Here is a 19,704-nt window from a genome sequence, read left to right as displayed (position 1 = left end):
AATGCAACTGTATATATGACAGCTAAGATTCTAGCTGTGGCCTCGATATGCCATCTTACAGCTGGTTCTACCAGATCCAGTTGTGTCAACCAACTGTTCTTTGGTTTATGGAGCTCCTGTATGTCCTACATACTTTTTTAATTTGTCCTGTGACATTTTATACCAAAATACAAAAAAAGCCTCCTTTTTTGTTAAATAAATGCAAAAGAGCTTGCTTGGACAGCAGCAATGGGATGGCATAAAGAGAGCCGGAGCTCAAGTGAAAGAGAACAAAACTTGAAATAACACTGTCTGAGTGTCCCACCTTGAACTTCAGGTGGATTGTCAGGCTGTACATACTGTTTCTGTAATTAATCCAGAAGCCCAGCATTACCAAAGTAACACCACTGCCACACAACAGTATTTAGACAATTCTCTTCCTTAAGAACCTGCTACTGCATGCTGTTGAAGACAAGATTCTAGGTTGGATAGCTCTTCGGTCTGATTCAGTATGGCAGTTCTTCTCTTAATGAGGGATGAGACTAGCCTCTTCTGGCCTTGTAACCTATGAAATATTTTCTGAAGATTGTTACAGAGAATGTAAGCAAGGATGCTGTGCAATATTTCCAAGAGCGTCTGAGGGCAATCTGTAATTAAGGCATGTTAATCAACCTATCTTCCCAACTAGACACCTTCTGGAGCTAGCACAACTATTTGAATTGCTAACAGAGTGTGTACTCACTTGCTCCACATGAGGTTTCTTGGCAAAGGAGATCCTAGCTATGGAGTGAGAAGCTATAGACAACTCCTGTCCATTCACCTCCCCTTCTTCCACCTCCACAAGACCTAAGAAGAAGCAAGGTCATAAACATTAGGCTACAAAGGTTAATTCACAATGTCACAAATATTAGGCTATGTAATTCTAGTGTAGGCCTTTTTGGCTGACCACTACTCTCTCTGAACAACAGTTTTATTTGACCTAGCATATAACAACTGCAAGTCCACGAAACTTTAGAAATGTAACTTTTTGGAAAAATCTAGCTAGACAGACAGAGTGGGAAGAATATGACAGTCAAATTGGAGTTATCCCTTCAGCATCTACTCTGTAGTTTTAGATCCCAATTTGTTTAGCTTCAGCTGGGTTTTGAATTTCTTTTGCTTCTAGTAATTTAGATGAAATTCTCTCTCATTCAATCCCTGTAAGCTGTATAACAAATATACCAAGGCCTACTTCCAGGCACTAGGAGATTCTCCTAGTTTAGGAGCCAAGAAAGATCATCATGCTGAGGTTACTCTTCAGTCTTGTCAAAGGCACAGCAGGAGAGAAGCTACAACTTAGAGTACTGCAAAGGCTCTTGGCAGTGCCACAGCCTGAGCAGGCTCTCTTACAGAGAGCCAGAAGGGGACAAGAAGGGGATTATATGAACCACACTGAACACTCCTGGATGGAGAGATTGCAAAGAAGATTTAATATCATGACTGTCCCATCTTGGCAGGGCTACAAGCTCTACACTACACTATGGAATCAAATAATTCAGATTTTAACATCAGCAACAACATTTTAAGTGGGATGTTAACTCTGACCATGCTTAGAAGGAGACAAATACAGGCCAACTACAAGAATAGCAACAGAAGAAGAAATCTAGACAGATGAGCTCATGAACCAAGGTACATACCTCTCTACTTCTACCACACAGCCTATTTTGGTCAACTCATAGGAGCAAGCTATCCCACCTGTGCTTGTTCCTCACACAAAAAAGGAAAGACTAGGATACCATGAAGGCAATGAGAATGTCACCAGCCACTTTTCATTTGCCATTATCAAGACTCCTGCCTCAGACTGCAATTCTTGATGCAAATTGTGGAATTTGGGCTTACAAAGCTATAGGTGCAAAAATCAACGTAACATTTTAGGAACGGATACTCCCTTCAAGACTGTTGCATAATCAGTATTTCGATTTCTTGTCCTTTCCTGTCACAAAAAGCTAGCAAGCCAAATCATATGGGCAAAAGCATGTAATCAGCCTTGGAAATTCAGTGCTCTTGACATGAGCTCATTAATACCAGGATAGGGATGCCATTCTTTGATGCTGAACCCACAATTAAAATAGATGGAATGAAATCATCAGAGAGGTCCAGTAATTTTCTGGAAAAGTAATGAAAGCAGGATAAGGACCTCTGCCCTTTCCCAGAGATCTCAAGTTTAAGCCTGCAAGAATCTGTAGGATAATGGATTACTACCTGTGTTCTGGGCACTGATGAAGGCCACCTTATTAGTGTCAGGTTTGAGGCGGATGAATCCACATTCTCGGTGCATTGGCTTCCTGGTGTCTGGATGGAAGGCATTGAACCTGAGGGGAGGTCAGGATACAAAAACTGCTATACAGCTGCACTGAAAACACAGCGTTTAGCCTGGTTTCACCTCTGAGAAAATGCTATTTTATTTAACCACATGATTGCCCATAGTACTTATATGAAGAGTAAAAGACTGAATAGATTTCAAGGTTGGAAGATGTAAACATGTAAAAAAAGTAGCTCCCTTATATCTACAGATAGTTCTTATATCTGGAATTAGTTATTTAAGTTCAGGCTTGAGATTTTCTATAGTTCTTGAGTCTAACAACTAGCCCAGAAATTACCCTGGGCAGTCTGACCTTCCATCAGTGCGGCAGCCATACTCTGTCCAAGATACTCCCTTCTCAAGGAAATATCTGGTATTACAATACCATCTCTATTCAGCTTTTAAATCTGGCCACTTGCTTTCCTGTATATTGCTTCCTGCAGGCAGTAACAGAGCAGACTTATTTTTTTCCCCTCAAAAAAGGAAAAAAAAATCATCTCAGATCCTCATTTATTTTTCATCAGGCCTTACAGTTGTATGTTTAGTCACCCTAACTGTGAGTGATATATATTACACATTCATAAGATTTCCCACTCTATCTCTTTGCAGGAAAGGAGAGGAGAGGCAACCTCAGAGCTGCTGCTGCTGCTAATTTTATGCCCAGGACTCTCTGATGCAACAGCAGTTTCTACATAGGCCTCTGCTCTGCAGTTCCAATATTTTTACTGAAAGCAATTAACACCACTGCCCCTTGGTCTCAGCGACCTGCCCAGGGACTGGGTTCATGCTGTATAATCAATTACCATCCAGTCTCGGAACAGGGCAAATGTGGAACAGCCCCAGAAAATGCTCCGCAGAGGGGCTTGTCCAGAAGCTGCCACATGGCAAGCTGAAAGAGTTACTTATCACAGAAACACTCAGAACTGCAAAGTCCAAAGAACAGTGTTTCCCATGTGAGGTAAGACACAATGAATCTTGCAAAGTCAACATTTCCTAACAGTCCAACAGCACAGGGTATCCGCTACATGGTACCTCTACACAGTGTATCAGAGCAGCACCAGATTTTTTTTATTTCTCTAAGACAATCATTTTAATGTATGCAGCCGAAGTAGTTAATCTATCTGCTTTCTGTCCCAGTCTGTTAAAAAATTTATTTAATTCATTTTATTTAATTCATGGTAACGATTGAAGGCCAAGTTCTAAATGGACTAATTTGACAGCCATGTCATAGCTCCTTTATTTGCATCTGTAAGAGGGAGTTTGACAAAGCAGAATAGTAATAGTCCTAGGGTAACACCATTACTTGAAGAATCATTTCTAATTAAACATTTAGCCCCAGCAACAAGGACAGTGTTTTCTTGGCCTTAAAGACAGTACATCTTTCAGCTAATATATGCACACAGCACACACCACATTAAAGCTGAAGAATCATTGATCTTTTAAAGATGTATACTAAATCTACTCAAACAACAGCTAGGCCCATGTTCAGCATAGGGCCATTCTTGGTATTAATACTAGCACACAGGTTATCCCTTCCTCTGTACTAGCTAGGGGTTGGCCACATGGTGTGGCCGTTATCTGCACAACTATGGTAGTATGGGGGCTGCCTTATGGTACATGGCTACCACATCTAAACCCACTATCTCTGCTCACCTTCTAATGAGTCTTTTGTTTGCCCTCTGTATTTACTTCTCACTATGTAATCCTCAAAACTTGGCAGGCCACGAGAATGGTTCATTACAGTCACAGCCCTGAGCCTGTACACTTTTGCTTCTGCAATGACAGAGATGTGAACCCATTTTTGAAAAGCTCAAGCATGTGGAAGTGCACTATACTTTCAGACTAGTGAATTTTCACTGATTGCAGGTGGGCAGCACAGGACATGTTGCAACAGTGCAACTTATCAGCAGTTTTAAAGAAAAACAAAACCCTGGGCCATCCAGACAGATCTCATTACATCTTCAAATCTGATAGATGAAAACCAGTTTGCTGTACAACTTGAAAAGAAATGCAACCAGTCAATCTCACTGGAGCCATACCTGCTCCCATCCAAATGCTCCTGCCAGCACAGACAAAGCTCTAGACTTACGAGAAGTTCAGCATGGGCTGCCCCACATGAGAGATGTGCACTTCTTCTAGGTACTGAAAGGGTTTCATTGTAGGGAAGGAGCCATCTCCCGGGGGATCTGAGAGCCAGGTGCCCAGCATCCAGGAGAGGGGTTCCATTACAGGATTCAGCTGGGGCGTCTCTGTGGAGAAAGAGGGAAGAATGAGGAAAGAAAATGCATGGATCTATGTTTTCCAACTTGCTGTATGCTGCTTACAGCTGGGTAAAGAACAAGAAACACCTCAGAAGTGGTGCAACGCATCAGCAATGATGCCTCACTGTTGAATGAATCACATGTTGAATCACCAATGTTATTCCTCAGAGCAGTGTCAGATCCAAGGTAAAAAGAATGGGCATGGAAAGTAAGTCTGTTTTCAAACTTGCTCTTGGCCTTACTAAAGCCAACATGGGGCATTCTTATATGTGGCCATTTCTGACTCCTAGCTGTAATACTGACTTGAAGGGAAAACCCTCTCCCACCTACATGCAAGGAAGAAGCCTGAAATCTCAGGGTAAAAAACTAAGCACTAAGTAATAATTAAGCATCTAAGGCTGTAGTCTGATTTTGTTCAAGCACTGAGCATGCACTGTTTCTATTAGTTTTGGAGACTAAGGAAATGAGTCATCACATCATTCTCAAAAGAAAACCAAGCTGCATATATATTCAAGATCAAAGTTTGGCTGTAATTTCTTGAAGAGGTTAACAATGATATATCTTTCTCCTTGTACAAAAAGAGACAGAGATAGTTCAGAAGTTCCTTTGTGGAGGCTCTGGAGCAAGGCTAAGTAAAACTAGTTAAAAGACTACAGTACATGCAAGTTAAAGCACAAATAGAAGAGAAAGCTACTTCCTTTAGTCATCATACTTATTAAGAAGTAATCAAGATGTGCCTCAAGTTAAAACACTCCTCATTTAGTTACTCAACAGACAGCTTCAATAGGCTACATTTTGCATTTTGCTGTGATTTTTCAGGGTGTAACCTGAAAAAATTAATTTGAGAAATTGTGACTGTAAATTTAAAGTCATGTGAACAGCAAAGTAGATCCATTCTTAAGATGCAAGCAAGGAGAGAGATATGCCACCCACATGATATCAGGGAAGACCACTAAAAATAGAAATGAGGATGTCCACTGCAAAAATTTAGGTTTGCCTAGGACGTCCACTGCAAAATCTAAGTTGACTATGTTATGTAGATGAGTATAACTTAAATATACTTAAATGATGTCCTTCTCCCTATCATATGCTAAATGACTTGCACTTATAGTCTGGGGTGAGGGGAGCAAGAGTTGAAAGGAGGTTGTTTTTCCCAAACCTAATGATATCATCAAGTGAAAAGACAAGCCACCTATCTGGCAGGCCTAGAAGGCACGGACTCAGCAAAATGGAGAAATTATGACCTGATGCTGTGGTAAAAATTTGCTTCATCAGTCTGAGTTCTGTTCTGCTCAATCCCAAATCTCAGTCTGAAAAGACTGAGCAAGGAAGGAGGACAAGGGGCCCATATTTGGAATAACAAAGTAGGGAAACTGAAACTTTCCCTAGTAAAAGAGAATTACCACTTTTGTTACATACTCTCCCACAGATAGCAGGTTTACATCAGAAATCCTGCTCGCATGTCAGAAAAATGCTGCTAATTATCTTTCATTAGCCTGAAGTATTCTTCAAGTGAAGCAATAAGGGAAAAGCATGAAATCTCACTACGAAACTTGTGAAAAATCTACAGTACCAGAGCAACCTTTTTCTAAGACCAGTCTGCATTTACCTCTGTTTAACAAGGGGCTTTTAACCTCCGTTCAAAAATGTACTGACCTGTATTTTATTGTTGTCTCTACTTACCTTCCAACTGCACTGCAAGCAACCTTAGCAATAGCACATTATTTTCTGGTGCTGCAAAGACCTTTATATGGTGATCATTGATATTCAAAGCCCAAAAGATTGCTAAAGGAAACACTATACTTCTAGGCTGCATTTTAAGAACTCCTTTTCCTTTCTACTTTCGTTTTAAGCACAGGCAATTTGGAAAGAGTATCACTATTCTGTCCAACAGGTATTTGTCTTTCACTTGCTACCCACATACTTCGCTTTTCCTTCCAGGTTTTCTATGGGCCAATAAGTCCCCTACAGCTGGGAAGAACAAATCTTCTGTAAGGCTAGCAGAAGCTGCAGCACTGGCTTCTGTTGCCCTCTCCTGGGTCAGGAGAAAGCAACAAAGTTAAGGCCTGGCTCTCTCTCTCTACCACCCCAAAGAGATTATTGCAAACTTGAATACTTTCTGTCATCAGAGAACTCTGTAACAGGGCACTTCATTTTCTCTTGCTTACAAACTTGGAAGCATTTCAGGAAGAGGTGTCAATATGACAGACAAAAGAAATTACTTTACCCTAGAGTCAGTTTTAAGCCCAGAGAAACCAATTGGCTGTTTCCCAATGGAACATTACCCAGCACCCCACTCATTGTTCCGCTGTGCAGTGGTTACAGCCTTGCAGGAAGTGCTTGAGCAGGTAAGCTTGTTGCCCTTCTGAAGGGCTGAGTTTGTAGCTAACTGAAAAATAACAAAGCAACTGTATATTCTGAAGTCTACAATATCTTGGCAAACACCATAGCCAATGAACAATTACTACTTCTCTAAACCACCTAGATGGCAGTGAAATGGATCTTTAGTTTGGATGTCACTTGGAAAAGCTGCAAGCATCAGAACTGCTGGTGGGGTTAAGGGCCAGACAGAGCTCAGTGAAGTACAGAAGAGTAAATACACACTGTTTATATCCTACACAGGGCTGCTTCTTCCTATACCGAGCATATAGGTATGAGAATATGAAGACGTTTCTGACATCTAAAGCTTCAAACTCACACAGGGTCTTTTTAATATCGTCTCTCTTGCATCTATATGCACACAGTTTCTCTGATGTCTAGTGACAAGCTCACAAGACAACCTGTTCCTTAGTAAGGACATTCATGGAGTCATTCTCCCCTACCAGGTTATGTATTTTCCTGAAGCTAGGAGGAATATTCAAGAACTCCATCCTTTTACAAAAATCTAACCAAAATTAGACAAAAAGTTCAAAAATTATGACGACAGGTTGGGAAAAACAAAACAAAACAAAATTCCCACAACCTGCAGACACAAAAACAATCATCTCATTTCTATTGGAAAGTAGGTTGAACATATTCCTTCACAAGGGTACATGTGCTGCACGCTGTCTATTACTGCTCCATCAGCAGGAGCCAGCCTAGCTCTGAAGTATGATCCTTAACACAGAAATCTGTGCTGACAGTATTCCCTATGGTGTAGTTTTGCTGGTAAAACAGCACAAGCAGGCTCTTGGCTGCTTACAAGGCAGCCAACCTTTTTTCCCTGAGCTAGCGCATACTTTCTGTGATGTATAGAATTTCCTTTCACTTTAACATGAAACAAGAGGGGAAAAAAAGAAAGAAAAAAAAAGGACACTGCCCCCCCACACACACAAAAGAAAAGAAATGCACAGAGAACTGTTCTTCTGCCACTCTATATTTCCCTGTTCATAGATGCACCTTCTGAAAGTACAGAGTCTACAGCTTAGCAGCTATGCCTTTTCCTGCAGCCTCTTTTCAGTAAGGTCCTGATAATTAACACAGTTCTGGAAAGGATGAGCAACCTTGTTCTGGGAGCTTTTTCCATATTTCAGGTATGGAATGTGGCTTTCTACCCTGCTACCCTTCTCTCACAATTTCACCCTTTACACTTTGCCAGTGCTCTCTCACTATCAAAACAGTAAAATATTCCTACATTAATGGTTAATTTTGTAACCAAGAGCCAGTATGTTCTATATTTTTGTTTTTAACTTCTGTGGTAAAATGTTCCAGTATCTGTAGACACTTCCAGAGTTCTCCTGCAGTACACATATTCCTACAGAACATAAATTTCCAAAATTCTACACTACTCTAGAAAAGCCAAAGATCACAAGGAAAGCTTGTCTCAATTTGTCTTTTACTTTGGCAAGTTATCCTTAGCATTTTCATTGCTTTCCAGTTGTAAGCTATTGTGTTTCAGTTTTTTGCTGCAAGTCATTTTCCACTCACGGCAGAATTAAATGCTGTAATACATAAGCTGTACAGACTATTCAGAGAGAAAAAAAATAAAATTAAAAAATCTTAGAAAAAAACTAGAATATCATTCCACTGAAAGATAGATACAGAAGAAATAGAAAAGCAACAATGTCTTTCTCTCCCACCCCCAACCTCCTTGCTCTCCAAAGGGAGAAGTCTCAAATAGCAATTTCCTAGAATGAACTGATAGAACTGACTGAGCTACAGTTCTGCAGCAGCTGGACTGTAAATCATGTGCAAAGCATAAATCCTAAACCCTGTGCTCCCACAAAAGAGTGAATCTAAAAAACTAGGCAGCTTAAATAGGGGAAGTAGGACAATACTGTTGAGATCTAGTTGCTGAAGTTTGTAAAGACAGCAATGCAGCTAATGGTTTTCATTACCTGATCTCACAGCACTTGCATTGAAACACAGAAAAGTGAAGTGATGTGTCCAAAGTCACTCAGCAGAACAGCAATTTCTAAAAACAATCAGATTACCTGCAGCAAACCAGGATGAGAGCTGCTGCATGTTAGGTCAGTGCCTGCACACTTGTTGTTCCAATGATGAGTGAGTGCATTTCTGCAGAGCAGCATGCATTCAGGCAATGACTGATGTTAAGTCCCACCTAGTCTTCCTCATAACTACTTTTCTCACAGATTCATTCCCACTCGTGGCCTATGTACACATATATTGACACTTTAATCTCAGTCTTATCTTATCTTCTCCTGTGGGGTTTGTAACACCCATTTAGTCTACTGACCTGCCTTCTGATCTAGTTGTTCAGTCCATTTCACCATGCAGATGGCATAAAAAAATTGCAGTCTGCACCTGTCATCCCAGGTTGAATGCAATTGTATTCAAAACAGATATTCCACTTTGGAAATATGGCCATTATTTTCTGAACAGATTGCCTACGTGGGAGCTATTTCAGCAAAAGAGAATCTTTTGGTTTCCCTAAACAGATGTGCCCCTAGCTCCTTTAGGTCTAACTGCCAAGTTAGACATGCCTGCCCAGGATGAGGCATTTTTTTTGACAACCCATCTTTGAAACTGAAAAGACCACTATATCCACCACAAACATTTCAGTTTTGAGGCTAAACTTGAGAGGGACCTGTCAATGCTTAAGTCCCATCATGATGTAGGAGATTATAGCATCCTGCATCCTCATGCAACCCCACAACTCTTTGCACAATGAGAAACATAACTGTGCTACTTGTATTCTGTAATACAGACAAAAACCTTTTAGCATCCTGATGAAGAGCACTACCTCAGATCCCACAGATCACCAAAGAGTCAACAAGACTCTGTCCCTGCACAAAATCAGATCTTTCATGTTTGATTCCTTCTGCCAGTACCTAAAGTTACCTAACTGTGCTTTCATTCAGCACAGCTGATGCTGATTTCATTCAGCTAATGTAAAAAGCATTAAACACAACCAGATTTTTACAAGATTTTTCACAAACATTGAAAAACAAATCTAAATCGGAAGTAAGTATTTTCTATAGATTCTTAGCAAAATTCTAATAATTTTCCAAGTGAATCTGTATTTCAAACTTTACTGCCTTTAATATGACCTTCACAAAAGCAAACATGGAGTTTAGAAAAGGCTCCACATAGCTGCAAACCATCAAATTTTAACAGCTTTACCTCTCTGATAAATACATATATTTTAACCACATTGAATCATACCTGTGTTTGCTGCACTGCTGGCCATAGTTTGCAGTTATTTTTATATTGCTCACTCCAACTTTCTAAGCACCTTTGCTCTCCAGAAAATTTTTTGCACTTGACTGCAAAGATGGCTATAAAGGAAGTGATCTCATGAGTAGGTAAAAAAGTCATCCTAGTGCCTGCTGGGAGTTGTAGTTTTCTTAAAAAAAAATTGAGAGTGCTACAGCAACGTGATCTTACAAAAAGAGCATAATTTCTTCTCAGTTATAGCACGGGGGGAATAGGATGCTGAGGAACCTCCAAGCAGAACTAGACAGTGCTCTCCTACCCTGCATGGCTACTGCCTAAGCAGAACAAGACAGTTAGGCAGCAGCCATGCAGGGCAGGAGAGTATTGTTCAGAATAACCTCCCATTCCCTTGTAGGGCATCCTCTTTTCCACTTCCCTTCTCCAGGCTGTTGGCTCCTTATTTCTTTGCTTGCTCTCACTCTCCATAATTTCTACTTACGCATCCTTCCATTCTTGGGAAGATGCATTTAACCTTGTCCTGCCTTGTACTTCATACCCAACAACATTCTGTGAAGTATTTCTCCATCTTTGGTCTACGGGCATCAAAGGTGGCCCTCAAAACAAGCAGAAATGGTTTCCTAGCCAAACAGGCAAGTAAATTGGAAGTTCAGCATGGGAAAAGCTACTGTGGCAGCTGCACAGAAAACAGCCCAGGGAAATTCCTAAAATCAGTTAGTCGATCACTCTGTTAGGAAAGGCTGGGAAACATGGCTCCAGTGCACAGTGCCAGGTTGAGTACTTTGTGGGCCAGACTCATGCAGTCCGAGTAACTGATTCTCAGGCGTACCTGGCAGGGACTGCCTATACAGTAGTTTGCAGAAGTCTGCTCTTACCAATCAGCTGTAGTTTGGATGTAGCAAACAAATATCCTTAACTAGAGCAAAATTTCAGCTGAGAATGATTTTAGCACAGAGGTTACCAAAATGTTGCTTCTGAAGAGCCACTTAATGTGTGCCAGCTTAGAGTCACATAACAGAAATCAAAGGATCTATAGCAGACTTCAGCATAAGCTTTGGAGTTACCCTTAAAGAACAACTGTTCTGCTGCACATGAACGTATCCTATTTGTCTGCGTTCCACACAAACGATGCAACCGTCCAGTCTCATATTTGCTTATCTGTGGCTTGATGGTATAAGTTATCCGAGCATACACAAGAAAATCAGAAAGCCTTCAGAATTCAGTGTGCGCTATGAAGATCCATGGGCCAAATTCAGTGAACTACCTGGTAATCACAGCATGCAACCCATATAGGAATAACAAGCAATATATAGAGTAAGAAGGCTTCATACTGTAGCTAGGTAGCATAAATGGGACTAAAGCTCATCTGCCTGCTTATGTTTTTGTGGAAGTGGCTGAATGCCAAGCAACAGAAAGAACAGGTCTGCAAGCAGCATACTGGAATCAGGATATAAACAAGTAACAACCTTCAAAGTCAGTACACTGAGTTTTTACTTACACTTCTCTTCCCCAAGGCATTATCTTAAGAAACAAACACAATTTCAGGTTCTCAGCTAATAACATCACATCATCTAGTCATCATGTGCTTCAGGACAATGGAAATGTAACTAATACAGACAATTATTTATAACTATTAAGCTAATGCATGTTACCTGCATGTAATTTTGGAAAGCCAAAAAGCCCTCTCCAATTCAGTTTTGCATCACAGTAAACTTTAGCATCTACACACGAAATCAACTCTGCCCAGCAGCTGTCAGCTGCATTTAAGAAGATATTCTGACTGCTGTAAACTATGATTATGAGCACAAAATAAGATGTAAGGCAAAAGAGCAACAGGACTAAATAAAGAATAAAAAGTCATTCACTAACAAGCTCTTTAAAAACATCACCAGCTAAAAGATCTTTATCAATAAGAATTCTCCCATTGTACCAAGTTATAACCACTGAAATGATGAATTTCTACATACTGATTTTTAGTTTTGTTGCTAAAAGATAGCAGAAAAAGACCTTGGAAAATAGAATATGTAATTCTTATGTTCTTACAGAACATACTCTTACTATATAATTCTTATGTTCTCATATATATAAGAACATATACCTTCTAAGGAAGAACAAAAAAATCATCAAGTCTACTTAAAAAAAGAAAAATATCCTTCAACACACTTTTTGTAGCGAGCATTTCACCGCAGGTATTCCAACAAAGCTAGACACACACACATGCGCTATTATGGAAACCTAGAATTGTTTTTAGTTATTTTCTTGACAGCGAATACAGACCAGAAGCAACCTGTAAGAAGACTATGTCAATTCCACATGGACATAAAATAAACAAACAAATCTTTTCCCCTCTACCCAAACCAAAGTGCATGTTTTCCACACAAAAGACATAAAAACATAAGGAAAAAGTGTTGTTGGGCATCAGGCTTCAAGAACTTTGACAGAGTTTATTTTCTTGCACTTGAGCAAGGAAGTAGATGTGTTATAACATTTTGGAGAAAGTGTCTGCCTGTGACAAAAGCATGCTTCTGGCAGTGGTTAATACTAAATAGCTATAGAGAAAGAAGTGAAAAAAAAAATCATGATGTACATTGAGGAAAGAATTACCACGAGTTTTCCACATACCTCACCATCCGCAGATGCCTTATACTTTAAGAAACCCCTATACCACATATCCATCATAAGATAACCCTGGATTCTCTCAGTTGCCATACAAACATCCAGTCCATTTTGAATCCTACTAAATTCTTCCCCAGAATGACAACCTGTGACTAGAGTTACACACTGTGTAAGAGTTTATCAGCTGTTATTCAAGTATATTAAATGACTATTTATTGTAATAGAAAGGGCTAAGGCCTGATTCAACCTCTCCATAATAATAGCTTCTACACTATCTTATCCCTCACCAAGTTCCCCTCTGCTTTAGGGGGTCTCAGTTTTTTCCACTGAGAGAGAGGTCACGCCCCATCTCTTTTCACTTTATTATCCATTTCCTGACTTCTTCCACTTCCCTGAGGAGTAAGCAATCAAATTGAAGGCAGTATTTTAGTCAAGAAAATATCCTCAACACGTATTACAGCATTGTCATATTTTACTCCTATTACTCCACTTAGTGCAGATTTCATATATCCCAAGTATTGATTGCAATATAGGAAAGATAAGACGGGAGGTACTTCTTATATCAATACGGAACACTATGGTGTGTTTCCCAGACACCTTCTGCTAATGACAGCTCATTAATACATCGGCAAATTTTACAGATATTCTCCAAAGTAGTAAAATTTCAAATTTTCAAAGTAAAATTTCATCAGAAGACTTGTCCTTAACACCATGACCCGACTTCCTGTTCCATATCAGGAGTTGCCTATAGAAACCTTATGATGCACATTATCATTGACTCAGGAGTCCAGAGAGAGAAGCAGTATCTTTTAACAGACAGCTGATACTGCAGGAAAAAAATGAATAGGTCTTTGGGATATGAAAAAAATGGCAGGTGTGCCCCCAAACCTAATTCTTTCACCTGCATCTTTGGGGCTAATAAAAGCTACTACTTCTTTCTCAGAAAACATACTTATTGCGTCTTTACTACCTCTAACTTAAACATTCTCTTATTTTTAACAAAATGTTGAATTCTGCCTCAATACAAAGATACTGGAGATACTGACCACAGTCCTGTGATAGCAGACTGCTCAAGAAAGGGAAACTGATCCTCTTCAGTTCATCTAGCTTCTCTTTCAGCTTCCTGACTTGACTATCAGAGCGACTGATCCTCTGCCTTAAAAGTTTCAACTCTCCATTCTTCTTTTCTACCTGTTCACGCAAACAGCACACCTGACTTTTGCTTTGCCTGGAGGAGAAACAGTATGAGTGGAGTGAGTCGATGAGTTTGCAAGCTCCTGAGGCTGACATGATGACCTCATTGATTGACATGGGATTGGCATCTGTGTCACCCTTCTGCCCAACCACAGCTTCAGTGGCAGGCTGAGGGGTTAGGTCTGCTGGGGATGCTGACAAACTCTGGGAAGGTTTCTGAGGGGTTGCAGTTAGTGATGAAGTAGGGGAGCCTTCTGCTAAAGTCTTATCATGTCCCATGATATTGCTACTGCAGCTTGGTTCCACATCTCTCTTTGGCCTTTTCCTTTCTAGTTGCTCTTTTGGGAAGGATGGCCTCTCTCTGGTATGCTTAGAGGAAAAGCTGTAAGAGTGGAGGGAGCCAATGAACTTGCAAGCACCAGATGCAGGAGGTGTGAAGTCATCAACTGATATGCCACTTCTGTCTGCCATCCAACTCCCTGTTCGAGTGGCTTTAGGACAATCCTCTACAGAAGATCTCTCAAGCTTTTTCTGAGGACCTGGGTTTGCAATTAAATTATCCCCTAACGTCCTTCTCCGAGGGCCTTCCAGCTGGCTGTAGATACTCTCTTCATTCTCAGCAACTGACCCAATTTCAGCTTGCAAAGTCACCTCCTCCATCTCTTCAGTCCCTTGCATTACCATAAAGTCCTGATCAGAAGATGAGGTTCTCTGAACTACCTCACAGCCTCCTTCCCTTGATTGGTCTCCATCCTGCAGTGATACCTGGCTCGCTATTTTTCTTCTATTTCTGACATAATCCAGGTTGTCCCCTTTTTTCTCTGCAAGCTGGAAGATGGTAGGGACAGCAGTGGGCTTAAGTAACCGATGCTGGTCCTCTAGTCGTTTAGAAAAACTATCTTTGGTGAAATGCTCACTGCAGAGAAATGAATACTTGGTAGGAGTCCAGTTGTCTCTCTGAACAGCTTTTAACCACTGAATCAGACGTTTTGAGTCCTTTAGAGGGAACCTGAAAAACAAACAGAAAAAAAAACTGAAAAGATAAGCGGCATTTCACAGAATCGGTAAGGTTGGAAGGGACCTCTGGAGATCATCTAGTCCAACCCATCTGCTCAAGCAGGGTCACCTACAGCATGTTAGACAGAGCTGCATCCAGGCAGGCCTTGAATATCTCCAGAGAAGGAGGCTCCACAACCTCTCTGGGCAACCTGTTCCAGTGCTCTGTCACTCTCACAGTGAAGACATTCCTCCTCACATTCGGATGGAACTTCCTGTGGTTCAGTTTTTGCCCATTGCCTCTTGTCCTGTCACATGGGACAACTGAAAAGAGTTTGTCCCCATCCCCTTGACATCCTCCCTTCAAGTACTTATAGACATTGATAAGATTCCCTCCTCTGCCTAGCTCTCGCAGCTCTACGCTGGAGCTACTGGAGAGAGTCCATGTCTCTCTTGTACTGGGAAGCCCAGAACAGGATGCAGTGCTCAAGATGAGGCCTCAGTAGGGCTGAGTAGAGGGACAGGATCACCTCCCTCAATCTGCTGGCAGCACTCTGCCTAATGCACCCAAGGAGACCACTGGCCTTCCTGGCCACAAGGGCACATTGCTGGCTCATCGTCAATTTCTCATCCACCAGCACTCCTCTGCAGGTCCTTCTCTGCAGAGCTGCTTTTCCAGCTTTTCCAGCAAGCCCCCGGCTTGTGTTGGTGCCTAGGGTTATCTCTCCCTAGGTGCAGGACTCAGCACCTGCCCTTGTGGAACCTCAGGAGGTTCCTCTCTGCCCAGCTCGCCAGCCTGGCCAGGTCTCTCTGAATGGTAGCACAGCCCTCAGCTGTATCAGCCACTCCTCCTAGCTTGGTATCATTAGCAAACTTGCTGAGGAGGCACTCTGTCCCTTCGTCCAGGTCATTGATGAAGACATTGAACAGGATGGGACCCAGTATGGAGCCCTGTGGGATGCCACTAGCCACAGGCCTCCAACTAGACTCCACGCCACTGATGACAGCCCTCTGACTTCTGCCTTTCAGCCAGTTCTCAAGACACCTCACTGTCCACTTGTCTAACCCACACTTCCTGAGCTTCTGTAGGAGGATGTTAGGGGAGATAGTGTCAAAAGCCTTGCCGAAGTCAAGGTACCCAACATGCACTGCTCTCCCCTCATCTACTCAGCCAGTCATTCCCTCATAGAAGGCTATCAGATTGGTTCAGCAGGAGTTCCCCTTGGTGAATCCATGCTGACTACTCCTCATCACCTTCTTTTCCTCCGTATGCTTGGAGATGACCTCCAGAATGAGCTGTTCCATCACCTTTCCAGGAATGGAGGTGAGCCCCACTGGCCTAGAGTTGCCTGGGTCCTCCTTCTTGCCCTTTTGGAAGGCTGGAGTGACACTGGCTTTCTTCCAGTCCTCAGGCACCTCTCCAGTTCTCCACGACCTTTCAAAGACGATGGAGAGCAGCCTGGCAACAACATCCGCTAGCTCCCTCAGTACTTGTGGGTACATCCCATCAGGGCCCATGGATTTGTGCATGTCAAGCTTGCCCAGAAGATCTCTAACCCTATCCTCCTCAACCAAGGGAAAGTCTTCCTTTCAACAGACCTTCTGCCTTGCCTCCAGGCTCTGGGATTCTTGAGGGCTACCCTTAGCAGTGACGACTGAAGCAAAGAAGGCATTCAGTAACTCTACCTTCTCTGTATCTTTTGTCACCAGGGTCCCCACCCCATTCACTAGTGGGCCCACAGTTTCCCCAGTCCTCCTCTTGCTACTGACGTATTTGAAGAAGCCCTTCTTGTTGTCCTTAGCATTCCTTGCCAGACTTAATTCCAAACGGGCCTTAGCCTTCCTTGTCTCTCTCTACATACTCTGACAACATTCTTATAATCCTCCCATGTAGCCTATCCCCTCTTCCACATTCCTCATCCACACTTCTGGAATCAAAAAGGTTTGTGCCACTTGCTTGTAAGTTTAGGAAATACAAATTCTCTTGAAATCCATTTTTAACAGGTTATGCCTGTTCGAGGATTATTTTGCTGAAATATTCAATATCCATTTCCTCTGTTAAGAACACTATTTTGCAAAAAGGGCAGAACCAGTAAGCTTTGTTTCCCTTATTCATTAGCAAACAACTGATAATTCTTCTGCTTATTTATGCTATAAGTGATGTAATAAGTTGCCTGTAAACTAGGAAGGACAAAGATGCATGATAAAAACTGAAAAATCCCAACTTGCCTAATGCATTAAGCATCCACTATTTTCAAAATTTTTTTGTATTTTAAACTGTTCATTATGGGAATATTTAATAAGATGTAAAAATTCCTTAACAAAAAATGCTTCAGTGCCAACAAGCAGCATTTCCACTCACCCTATTTAATAGTGTCAAAACAATCACTTGTTTTGAACTGCTGGCACCACTCCTCGATAAAAAGGAACATAGGCAGCGACATAACACAATCACCTTTTAGAGGTGCTCAGAGGCTTTCCATACTACACTTTGGAAAAATTCCAATAGAGGAAAAACTAGTGTAGTTGAACATGGTGCCCTTTTGAAATAAACTCACTCAATCAAATCACCTTGGGAATCACCTACACTGGCATAAATGATGAGGTCATAAGCCCTTCTTATAAACAGAAAAAGGAAGGAGCACAGACAAATATAGGGACTTATGGAGATTAAATAAATAAATAAATAAACAAACACACGCAATCATAGTCTTAGGTCCATATCACCCACTTGAGCTGCCAGTGTCCGAAGCAAACACAAGCACCCCAGAAGATTCTCTTACCTTAACCAAAGTTACAGAGCGTATTTCTAAATGGCAACAATAAGCACAGGGGAAACTGCATTATCAAAAGACTGCAAAATAAGTTCCAAAATTTGCAAGAGACTGAAGAAGAAACCTAAAGGCTATTATTGACACTGCAAAAGAACAAAGCACAGCTTTCTATTGTTCACAGATTCAGAGATGTACAAAGAGATTCACAGAACTGCTGACAGAATAGCAGAAATACAGCAGTGGCATTTAACATAAGTGAAATTTATCCCAGTCCCTCTTTCGGGCACAAGCGCCCTCCCCCCAGCAAGGAGGCTATAAACAAGCATCATATGCAATGGGCTCTTTGGTTTCTAAATGTAAAATGACAGCAGTGACTACTTCTTAAATTTGGGGGGATGGGAGGAGAAGGGAAAAAATAGAAAAAAAAATTATCATCATTCATCCTTAATAAAGCTTTTCCTAAATCTGCTTATAGCAAATATGCTATATGCCAAAGGAAAAATTGGTACACAAAACTAAAGCAGGGAAACATTAGCCATCTCATGAGATCAAAATCCAAAGCACCAGCTCAAAGAGCAGCCTGATAACTTTTTATGCTTATGCAAAAGGTAAATGGCATCTCAACAGTTTCCCTGCCACTCATCGTCTTGTAAGAGTACAGCACAGTTACACAAGTTGCTACATCTCCTTGGGAACTACTGAAGAAGAGTGCAAGAATATACATTGCCTGCAACGTAATGGTTCGTGGAGGGCCAAACCGCTCGGCAAGAGCTGCAAGGAAAAGCAGGGCATTTGTGTGACCACACAACCAGTCACAGGGACAAGGCTAAGCAACGGGTTTAGGGTTTGAGAACAAACCCGGTGAACCAACAGACTGGTCAGTCAAGGCGTGCTGCCAGGGAACCCCTTCAGAGGTCTCGCCCGACCCGGGCAGCGATGCGGGGCCCATCGGGGCGCTTTGACAAAGGAAGTCGGTCTGCCGCAGCGCAGCGGGCCCAGGCAGCGGCGAGGGCCCCGGCAGCGGCGGTGCCCGAGGGGCCGGGGCTGCCCCGGTGGGTAGCGGGCGCGGCCCAGAGAGGCGCCGGCCCCTGGCACCCGGCACCTGCGGGCAGCGAGGACCGCGCAGGGCCAGGGCTGGGCCTGGCCCGGAGGAAGGGGGACGGCGGCGTCGAGCCAGGCGCGGCGGGGCAGGAAGCGGGCGACCGGGGCTGACGCTGCCCCCGCGCCCACGAGGCTGGGCCGGGAGATCTGGGGGTGGCCCCAGTGTCCGCTCTTACCTGTGGAAGGAGACGGTGCCTCTGTGCGCCTTCCCCTGCCGGTTCGAGCAGTTCACGGCGGCGCAGCAGATCACCATCTCCGCCCGCCCTGCCGGGCCCGTTCCCCAGCCTCCTCCCACCCCTCCCAGCACAGGGGCCGAGGCCAGCCGTACAACAAGATGGCGGAGCCAGGTCACCTCAGCTGCCCCTCTTCCTTGGGGAAGGGGTTTCTGTACGGCACTGCCGTCAACCAACATGGCGACCGCCACTGAGCGCCGCCATTTTGGCTGAGGCTCAGCCGTACACCACTGTCGCTTAGGGCAGAACGGTCCCCGGCGGCCCCATACGCTTGCCTCTTTAGTGATTCCAGGCACTGGGCTTCCTGCGAGCAGCTCAGCGCGTGCCTGATGTGCTTTGAGAGGCGTTTCTCAAAGGGGCGTGAATGGGGGATTTGCCCTGTTGGAAAAAAGAGGGGCGGGACTCAGCAGAGTCCGTACAACACGATGGTCGCGCCCATATTTCGGAATTTCCCCAAGCGTATGTGCGAGGGGCTGCTCTCGCGGGTGTAATGCAAGAAAGAGCAAAGTGCTTACGCCTCATCGCGCTGCCTTTCTTGACCCAAGCTTCGCTGCCGACTAAACGCCTCTCACCTCCGAGCCGGCCTTTGCCGTACG

General features: G+C 42.8%; 1 protein-coding gene across 7 annotated transcripts in view; it reads right to left on the bottom strand.

The window, feature by feature from the left end:
- The window catches only part of THAP4 (THAP domain containing 4), a 43,973-nt gene extending 24,588 nt beyond the window's left edge, over positions 1-19,385 (bottom strand). For 2 of the 7 annotated variants that reach the window (XM_062582799.1, XM_062582800.1), the window contains exons 1-4: positions 19,052-19,385; positions 13,857-15,013; positions 4,410-4,569; positions 722-825 (exon numbers count right to left, since the gene is read on the bottom strand). In XM_062582799.1, coding sequence (XP_062438783.1) covers positions 756-825; positions 4,410-4,569; positions 13,857-15,013; positions 19,052-19,287 — 1,623 coding nt within the window. In that variant the 5' untranslated portion in view covers positions 19,288-19,385 and the 3' untranslated portion in view covers positions 722-755. Of the gene's footprint in view, positions 1-721; positions 826-2,220; positions 2,331-4,409; positions 4,570-10,185; positions 10,296-13,856; positions 15,014-19,051 lie in introns of those variants that run through there. The other 5 variants (XM_062582796.1, XM_062582797.1, XM_062582795.1 and 2 more) reach the window with 5 other exon arrangements.
- Between the last annotated feature and the right edge of the window lie 319 nt (positions 19,386-19,704).

The sequence above is a fragment of the Rhea pennata genome, chromosome 9 (assembly GCF_028389875.1).
Source record: "Rhea pennata isolate bPtePen1 chromosome 9, bPtePen1.pri, whole genome shotgun sequence".
In the NCBI taxonomy this organism is placed as follows: domain Eukaryota; kingdom Metazoa; phylum Chordata; class Aves; order Rheiformes; family Rheidae; genus Rhea; species Rhea pennata.
This window is presented reverse-complemented; position numbering and strand designations above follow the sequence as displayed.